General features: G+C 38.1%; 1 protein-coding gene across 1 annotated transcript; it reads right to left on the reverse strand.

Annotated features, from left to right (window-relative positions):
• Nucleotides 1–970: 970 nt before the first annotated feature.
• LOC145106200 (uncharacterized) lies at nt 971–8,823 on the reverse strand. Its single transcript, XM_079043218.1, has 4 exons — nt 8,054–8,823; nt 7,736–7,923; nt 7,188–7,630; nt 971–1,042 (listed from the first exon to the last, which is right to left on the reverse strand). Exons 1-4 carry the CDS (start codon nt 8,821–8,823, stop codon nt 971–973), a joined length of 1,473 nt encoding a protein of 490 aa, XP_078899344.1.
• Between the last annotated feature and the right edge of the window lie 1,494 nt (nt 8,824–10,317).

The raw sequence follows: 10,317 nt of genomic DNA on the forward strand, positions 1-10,317 counted from the left end.
ATTTATGTGGAGGATGAGGTTGACTACTATGAGTTTGTTAAAAATGAACCTGTACCTACGAAAGTCCTAATTTCTAAAAATTCAGTTGAGTTCGCATGTATTTCTGAAAACAAATCCAAAGTTTTAAAAGCGAAAGCAACTGTTTTCCCAAAAGTTCAAACTGTTCCTAACCACGTTTTTACAACTAAAGGACTAAACAAAAATCAAATAGTTGAATTAACGTCCATGGTCGAAGATGATAACAAAGATGGCTATGATGAGTTCTTCTGGTCTGCTCCAATCGACAATGCAGACGAAACCAACGGTTATCAGAAATGACCTCGTGGAAAAAGAAGAGTCGATACGTAGCAGAACCCCTAAACAGAGTCAATTCAAGCTACGAAAAGGGTAGTCCAAGTGGGACTAAGAACGTTCCAAGTGACACATCGTCAGTTCAGACCGAAACCCCTACCAGAAACCCAAAACCAAGGGCTAGCATTCACAAATCCTCTGAGCAGTTCGCAGCTCAAAAACGCCAAAGGAATGCTAGATACAACAAAAATCTCAAGGAAAGGAAGCAGTTTTGGCAGTTTAAGATTCCCAACTTCGTTCATAGAGAAAAAGTCGATCCAAATGCAAAAGTCTATTCATCTGCGAAACCTAAGAATTTCAACAAAATCATGCTCCACAGGTCTCGAATCAAAAAAAATTTCAAAAACCATCCTTTCCAAATCGGGCGAAACCTGAGCAGAAAACCAAATCTCACTTCTCTCATGATAAGAATGTTTTGTACTCTGCCAAGACTTCACGTGATGTCAAAGGCAAGGATTTAATGGCCAAAAATTTATATTAAATACTTACAAATGAGATAAAACTCTGAAAATTTATAAAACTAGTATATGTACGAAATAAGGATGCCACCTAAATTTTCATACAATTTGGTCACTGTTTGGTATTTCATTCAAATTTTTCCTTGAATTAGAGCATGAATTTACCAAACAAGGTCTTTATACTCAAATGCACAGACCAATATTTTTCCCAGCTTTGGGAACACTATTATAACCTGTACAAATTAATTTGGGATTTTTACAACTGTTGACTATTTATTTCTAATTTTTCGTATTATTTAGGCTTAATTTACAAATAAATATCAAATGACCTTCAAAAATTACAATAAAACTATGAACAACCATACCCTCTGTTAGAACCAGAAAATATATTTTTGTAATTTTTGGAGTTCATCTTCATGCCTTTGTGGATTTTTGAACACAAGGCACCGCGAATCCAATATTTACCGATAATGAACTGAACGAACTTTGTGCACTTTGTAACAGCACTAGTTGGATAAGTAGTTACTAGATTATGGCTAGTGATCAATGACTTACTAGAAACTTATTATTCCATAGGACGCTAGTAGGGATCGAACCCGACGACCCCAAACCACGACACAAGAACCGTAACCTTTCCCCTGTGAGTATTCACAGCCCCCTTTTTACTGTTTTCATGTTTTAGGATGGAAAACATGCTACTGTTTTATCAGCTATACATACTATTTTATGAACTTGTATAACTTTGTTTTATGAACTTGCTGAAATCTATTTTGTGAACTTGTTGAGCCTTGTTTTATGAACTTAATGAACTTGGCACGATATTGTTTGATGAACTTGGAACGATACGCTTTTATGAACTTGTGCTATGAAGTGTATGCTATGAAATCTTGATATGAACTTGCTATGAACTTGTTATGAACTTTGTATGTTAATTCCCCGAGAATCGAACTACAACCAATTAACTCGTATTTGAGACGAAGGTCTTATGGATAACACTATTTGGGCTAGACAGCACCCACTCACCCATAACTGTGAGTGCATATTTTTATGAACTGACATCATGGGAACCATGGACATGATGAAATGGGGCAAGAACGGTCGTTAGGCTTGGTTGTGAACGGAGTGCTTTGGCATTCAACACTCAGTTTGAGTTGGAACTTTTGTTGAACAAATCCATATTTTCTTACTGAAATGATGTACCTTTATAAACCTGTGAACTCACCAACTATTTTATAGCTGAACCTTGTTTTTGCATATTTTTCAAGAAATGGTCAATGAGCCAGTTTAAGACGCCACAATGATTTGTATTTATTGCTCTTGTTACGTACTAGACTATGTAGTATGGAACTAAATGTGATATTGTTTCGAATATGATGTAAACATAAAAATGCACAATGATTATGGTTGGTAATCCTATTTACCTTGTGTTATGAGACCTTATGTCACACCCCGGCCGATGGCGAAAATACCACGCTTGTGTGACGCCATCATAGTTCACAGTTATTGATTACATTGAACAGTATAACACAAATGTTATTTTTATATTACATATCGTACTAGGTTTTTAGAATACAAGAAACCAAAAATTACAAGTAGAGCTTAATCAGATTAGTACAATATAGATAAAAAGTGCTCCGACGATCCCATGAAGATTTTCCCAAAAGATTGATACCGCCGACTTTTATTTTCCTGAGAATACATGTGATTTTAAAATGTCAACATAAAGTTGGTGAGTTCACAGGTTTGTATATTTGTATTAACATACTTTTTACTCCAAATAATATTTTTATTGTATATAAATATTTTCAAACTTATATTTGTATGTGTACTTTATTTCCAAAAGTACTTGTTCTATCGTATATAAGTATTTTCAACTTATATTAGCTTTAAGGCGTGATTATCAATGTTACATGGGTTCCCATAATCGAGCTACAGACGAGTTGTTGCCCCTCACGACGCTTCATCGGACGTCGTAGTGTTTAGACAGTTATCACCCGTGACTTGACCGTCGATGGTTGTAGCTAGCAACCGCAGGTGGGGTGTCAGCCCGTATAGATCTATACATAACTTTCCCGCTCACTTAAGATTTAACGATTATAGGTAGGGGACTTTACTAAGTATTACACTTAGGTGATGAATGTGTCTCATGTAAACCCTTGAATGAGTAGCGCTAAAAGTTGTAGTCTTGTAACTTTACGTGTTTATGTTTATCGGTTTATGTTATATAATTATAAAAATATTTTTATAATTATATCGTTAAATAGTTTTGTAAAACTTAAATATGCAGAGTAACAACAATATGTAATAATCTATTCACAGATTAACAGCAATGCATAATATAATTTTATATTATGTGGGTATAGTAATGGCAATGCATAATATTATGTGGACATAATAACGGCAATGCATAATATAATTATGTGGGCATAATAACGACAATGCATAATATAGTTTTATATTATGTGGGCATAGTAACGGCAATGCTCAATATAGTTTTATATTATGTGGGCAACATAACGACAGTGTTTACTAAATTTTATATATGTAAACGACTGTTTTAACGATAAACTGTTATAACGATTATGTAACTAAATTATAAGCGATATAAACAATTTATGATTTATATAAATAAATAATATAAAAACATGTATCCTCCCCCGAAATATGATAAAAAGTTTAAAATGGGGCCGTGAAACTCACCAGATACAACGAGCATATATCTCAGGTCGTCCTTAATTTCACTCTCCAAAATATTTATTTTCCGAAACCTTAGTATTTTTGGTGATTTAATTGTGTTATAGAAAAGAAAACTGTTAAGGACGTTTGTATTTATACTCAAATTTTGAAGATGCTTAGTCACTCCATAATTTCTAGAGAATAGCTCACAAGTTGACACCACACTAAAATATGCAAATATCTCAATTGACAGACGTGTATCACACGAATGGATTACGTATGTTTATATGGGATATGAGCAACAATTTAAATACCTATTTAATTCAACTTTGAGTGGTGTACTTGTTTGGTCCATTCGTAGTGCATCTTTCGTTTTAGTTTTTACTTTATTTACTAACATATACATCATTTATAATCATGTTTTATTTATTTATTTTTTAATTAATAATTTTTTTTATCATATAATTACTAACTTAAATATTGTATGTAGTACATATTTAGTGGCCCAACTGAATCTCTATAATCTTTACAATATTTGTAACAGTTAAATTAAAATATCAATTTGAATATTATTGATACATAATTAGATAAATTGATTGAAAGGTTATTTTATGAAATATATATATATATATATATATATATATATATATATATATATATATATATATATATATATATATATATATATATATAGAATGAAATCATATTTTCATTAAAGGCATTTAAATATTACAAATCAAACCTATTACATTTGATTTACGTCACGTTCGTAAGAGACACTCGTTAACTTAATTTGACTGTTGTCACATTCTCTCCCCGTTAAAAGAATTTCGTCCCGAAATTTAGCTAGTGGACGGAACATTGTTGAATAGTTGGGGGTACTTACTTTTCATTTGATCGTCGCGTTCCCAAGTAAACTCTGGTCCTCGTCTAGAGTTCCATCGAACTTTTACTATGGGGATGCGACTTTGTTTGAGTTTCTTGATTTCTCGGTCCGTGATCTCGACGGGTTCTTCTACGAAATTAAGTTTGGCGTTGATTTTGATTTCGTCAAGTGGAATTGCAAGCGCATCATCGGATAAGCACTTCTTGAGGTTGGATACATGGAAAACGTCGTGTACATTGTTGAGCTCATGAGGTAACTTGAGTTGATAGGCTACATGACCAACTCTTGCAAGAATCTCAAAAGGTCCTATGTATCTTGGATTAAGCTTTCCTCGTTTTCCGAACCTTATGACGCCCTTCCAAGGAGAGACTTTTAGCATAACTCGATCTCCGACTTGAAATTCTAGAGGTTTACGTCTCTTGTCGGCATAACTTTTCTGACGATCTCGTGCAGTCTTAGTTCTATCACGTATCTGGACGATTTTCTCAGTCGTTTCATGTATGATTTCTGGACCAGTAAGTAGTGTATCACCTGCATGTTTCTTTGCTAGTTGGGTATCATCTAATTCTGCTCAACATATTGGTGATCGACACTTGCGTCCGTATAAGGCTTCAAATGGTGCAGCTTTAATGCTGGTGTGATAACTGTTATTGTATGAACTCAAGCAGAGGAAGATGAGTATCCCATGTGCTTCCAAAGTCTATCACACACGCTCGGAGCATGTCTTCCAATGTCTGAATGGTCCTTTCACTTTGACCATCTGTTTGTGGATGATAAGCTGTGCTCATGTCAAGGCGTGTTCCCAAGGATTTCTGTAATGATTGCCAAAATCGTGAGGTGAATCTACTGTCTCTATCAGAGATGATAGAAATTGGCACCCCATGCAATTTGACAATTTCCTTGAGATAAGTTAGGGTCAACTTTTCCATCTTATCAGTTTCTTTGATTGGCAGGAAGTGGGCGGACTTAGTCAATCGATCAACTACAACCCAAATAGTGTCATAACCACTGGGTGTCTTGGGTAGTTTTGTTACGAAGTCCATTGTAATTTGTTCCCACTTCCACTCGGGTATTTCTGGCTGCTGTAATAATCCGGAGGGTTTTTGGTACTCTGCTTTGACTTTAGCACAAGTCAAGCATTTGCTCACGTAAGTGGCAATCTCTGCTTTCATGTTTGGCCACCAATATTGCTTCTTCAAGTCTAGGTACATCTTGTCGGAGCCTGGATGAACGAAATACCTTGACTTGTGAGCCTCATCCATGACTAAGCTTCTGATGTCACCAAATTTTGGTGTCCAAATTCGGTCCATGAAACATCGAGTACCGTCATTCCTAAGCTTGAATTGTTTGTCCATTCCTCATAGACATTCATTAGTAATGTTTTCTTCTTCTAGAGCCCCTAGCTGAGCCTCTCTGATTTGAGCAGCCAGGCTCGACTGGATTGTAACTGTTAGTGCTTTGACCTTACGAGGCTTTATTCGTTCCTTCCTACTCAAGGCATCTGCTACAACGTTTGCCTTGCCAGGATGATAACGAATTTCACATTCGTAGTCATTTAACAACTCAATCCATCTTCTTTGTCTCATGTTGAGTTCCTTCTGATCGAAAATGTGTTGAAGACTCTTGTGATCTGTGTAAATGATACACTTTGTGCCATAGAGATAGTGTCGCCAAATCTCCAAGGCAAAAACTACAGCTCCTAGTTCTAGATCGTGGGTAGTATAGTTGTTCTCATGTACCTTGAGTTGACGAGAAGCGTATGCAATAACTTTGTCTCTTTGCATCAATACACATCCCAACCCTTGGTGTGATGCGTCGCAGTATACGACAAAATCATCTGTCCCATCTGGGAGGGATAGGATTGGTGCACTACACAACATTTTCTTCAGTGTCTGGAACGCGAATTCTTGTTTGTCTCCCCAATCAAACTTCATGTCTTTCTGTGTTAATGTTGTGAGTGGCTTGGCTATTTTGGAGAAGTTTTCTATGAATCTCCGATAGTAGCCTGCGAGTCCAAGGAATTGGCGCACCTCTGTTGGCGTCTTTGGTGCTCCCCAATTCTTGATTGCCTATATCTTGGTAGGATCGACATGAATTCCTTTGTTGCTGACCACATGCCCTAGAAAGTTTAATTCTCTAATCCAAAATTCACATTTAGAGAGTTTGGCGTACAACTTTTCCTTTCGTAGCAGTTCCAAGATTAGTTGAAGGTGTTGCTCGTGTTCCTCCTTGGTTTGTGAGTATATCAATATATCATCAATGAATACAATCACGAATTTGTCCAAGTAGGGCTTGCAAACACAGTTCATAAGATCCATGAAAACTGCTGGAGCATTGGTCAATCCAAATGACATAACTAGGAATTCATAGTGGCCGTAGCGAGTTCTGAATGCCATCTTTGGAATGTCTTCAGCTAGGACTCGAAGTTGGTGGTATCCTGACCTTAAGTCAATCTTCGAGAAGTAATTGGACCCTTGCAGTTGATCAAATAGATCATCGATTCTTGGGAGCGGATATCGATTCTTGATGGTCAACTTATTTAGCTCCCTATAGTCGATGCACATCCGGAAGGATCCATCCTTCTTCTTAAGAAACAAAATTGGTGCTCCCCAGGGTGAGAAACTTGGTCTGATAAAACCCTTGTCAAGAAGTTATTGTAGTTGGCTAGAGAGTTCTTGCATTTCAGACGGTGCCAACCTATAAGGAGATTTTGCCACTGGTGCTGCTCCTGGGACCAAGTCGATTCGGAATTCGACTTGTCGAACTGGTGGCAATCCGGGAAGATCTTCAGGGAATACATCAGGATAATTACACACCTGAGGTATATCCTTGATTTCTTTCCCTCTTCTCTTTTTATCCACAATGTGGGCTAAGAAAGAGTAGTACTTCTTGTGAAGGTACTTATGTGCTTTCATACATGAGATGATTCTGAGGTTTTGACCGGACTTATCCCCGTAAATAATTAGGGATTCTCCATTGGGTAAAGGAATTCGTACTGCTTTTTCATAACACAAAATTTCAGCATGATGAGGGGATAACCAATCCATGCCAATTATTACATCGAAGCTTCCGATAATCATTGGCATAAGGTTAACATGAAAGGGATGATTGTTTCGAGTTAATGTGCAATTTTCTAGTATTTCTTGGGTGCTACCGGATTCACCATTAGCCATTTCTACCACATAAGTTTCATTTAGTTTACTGGATTTATGATTCAGTAGTTGTCTAAACTTAGGGGTAATAAAGCTTCTTTCAGGACCTGAATCAAATAGTACAGTTGCATATAAGTTGTTAACAAGGAACGTACCAGTCACCACTGTTGGGTCCTAGATGGCATCCCTTGCTCCAATCACGAACGCCCTACCTCTAGCATTCCCTTGTTGATTATTCATCTTTGGACAATCCTTTTTGAAGTGCCCAACCTCTCCACATTCAAAACAGGCTCGGGTTGCAGTAGTGAAAGTTCCTGTGTTTGCTGCGGGTATTGTTGCCGGTGCTGGGATTCTGCAATACTGGGCGGTGTGGCCCTTCTTCTTGCATTTGTCACAAAGCCTGCAGTTACCAATAATTGCACTTATCACATTTTGGGTATTTTCCAACATATTGTTTTTGATGGGTGGGTGTCGTTGTTGTTGTGGTGGCATATGCTTTCACTGTCTCTTGCTTCTTCTCAGCAGATTGCCTCGGCTTTCCTTTGTATCCTCTACCAAACTTGCGCTTATTGTTTTCCGGCTTTGGAAGGTCAGCCTTCTGAACCATAGTACCTTGGCGTATCTCTTGGTTAGTCAAGTTAAATGATAACCGTTTGGCACTGTCGTATGTAGCTGGTCTTGAAGCGGTAACCAAACCTTGAATGGGTTGAACCAAACCCCATATGTATCTTTCTACCTTCTTATATTCTGGTGTCACAAAACTGGGGCAGAGAGTAGCAAGATCATTGAATCGGTTGGTGTAGGCTGCAATGTCTGCATCCTTCATGGTAAGGTTCCACAACTCTTGCTCTAATTTTTGCATTTCGTCTCTTGGGCAATATTCGTCAATCAACAATTGCTTCAGTCCACCCCATGACATGGCATTTGCATTGCTAATGCCTAGTGTTTTGGCATGACTATTCCACCATGTTAAGGCTGAATCAGCAAACGTACATGCAACAAATCTTACTTTACAGTTTTCATCACAAAAGCTTATTTCAAACACTGACTCCATCTTCTCGATCCATCGGGTTAGTCCAACGACTCCTTCATTTCCGTAAAAAGACTTCGGCTTGCAGTTCATGAAGTCTTTATAAGTACATGCTCTGTGGCCTCCTCCATTGTTGACATTAGAGTTACTTCCACCTCCATTTCCATTTCCATCACCGTTTCCGAATCCAGTGTTCCTGTGGGCTTCGTAGTTAGCCAGAGCGTCCGCGACGCGTTGAGCAACTAACGCTTCAATGGCCGCTGAGTCCATTACTGGTGTATGATCTGGGGTAGGTGTTGGTTCTCTAGGATTGCGTTTGGTAACTCGTCTCAGAGGCATGCTTTAGTTCTATTAGAGATATTTTAAAGAAAGTGTTAGTCATTTGAAGCTTTTTCCTAAGTTATACATATGTGTATAATAATGACTATTTCATTCGCAAGAGTTAATGTAAATTTGTAAAAATCCTTTATAGATTAATATATTGTAATTTACAATATTCTAATAGGTCCTTATTCATAAAATAATGTAGGCAGTCATTGGATAAGTTTGTTTGATCATATAAGTTTATTGAATGTCATTGTAATTATTTCCAGAATCTTTACCGATTCCTAAGTTGTTTATGATCAAGAGTCAACTTACAACATTTAATATACACATTGTTTTAGTAATAATACTTGCTTCATATATAAACATTTCTTTGTACATATACATTGGTTTTTCCCAAAATTTGGTTACAAGAACCACAAAAGTTTGTGTGGTTAGGGGTGGAAAAGTTTGATATACTATCATACAAAAGATGATACCCAAAAGTAGGTAGCTAGGTTACTATAACCCAACTTTTCCCCCGTACCCCTAACCCAAAAATATCCCAGGGCACAACCCGCCCGGGTGAGTCTACCATAAACCTAGAAAAGTACCTAGGACAGTAACTACGTGGGTGAGTTGTTGCTGTACAGATTCGGCCCTCATCTCAGCCGCATAAGCTCTGGCCTCAGATGCCATCACCCTATGCTCCATAACCTGTGCCATAAGCTCCATTCCTGAAATTTGAGCTTCCTGAGTCAGCAGATGTACCTGGATAGAATCCAGATGATCAAAAATAAGTTGTATGGCTTCCTCATCTAGACTTAGATCCTCTTCTAAGCTTTGAATTTTATCATGATGACCTGTGGAGTTCCCCTTAATAATCCCTATTTCAGTAGTGATGATGCGAACTTGATGAACGAGGCGTGATATGCGAGAAACTAAGATGGGTATAGGAGGATCGGAAGATGCCTCATGGGGAGGGGTGGGTTGTCGAGCTCGTGATGACTCTCCGACCTCGAACTGAGATGGTATTTCATCCTCAGCTCTCCATTCTTGTAGACGTGTTACCCAGGCTGGAGTAGGAGCTACCCTTTTTGGGGCTACTGGAGATGCTGGTGGTGGAGTACTTCGCTTCTGTTTATGAATAGGTATGGATTTTCGTGGAGTGTATGCCACAGAAGGACCATTATAAGTATGTCAGTATATCTGGAAGGCTGGTAGGGGTGGGGGGCTTGTTGCTCAATGGCTGGTTCAGGCTCCTTGGTTGTCTCTCTTTCTTCCTCGGGCTCTTCATCCTCCCACTCAAAGAAATCAACTTCTTCCTCCATGGGGTCTATCTCCTCATTAACCGACTCAGTCACTACATCAACAAACTCAGTCTCCTCCTCAACAGGCTCAGTCTCTACATCTACAGGCTCAGTCTCTACATCTACAGGCTCATCAGAACCTCCAGCTTGG

Source organism: Lactuca virosa, chromosome 4 (assembly GCF_052849685.1).
Source record: "Lactuca virosa cultivar CGN04683 chromosome 4, Lactuca_virosa_CGN04683_v6, whole genome shotgun sequence".
Lineage (NCBI taxonomy): Eukaryota > Viridiplantae > Streptophyta > Magnoliopsida > Asterales > Asteraceae > Lactuca > Lactuca virosa.

Bases quoted from the DNA above. Each gene is read 5' to 3' on its own strand.
- LOC145106200 (XM_079043218.1), bottom strand. From the start codon at position 8,823: ATGGACTCAGCGGCCATTGAAGCGTTAGTTGCTCAACGCGTCGCGGAC. The intron at 7,924-8,053 runs GCAATCTGCTGA...TGGTAACTGCAG, and splicing joins GGATACAAAGGAAAGCCGAG to GCTTTGTGACAAATGCAAGA. The intron at 1,043-7,187 runs GTGTGTAATTAT...TAATTTGTACAG, and splicing joins AAATCAAGGATATACCTCAG to GTTATAATAGTGTTCCCAAA.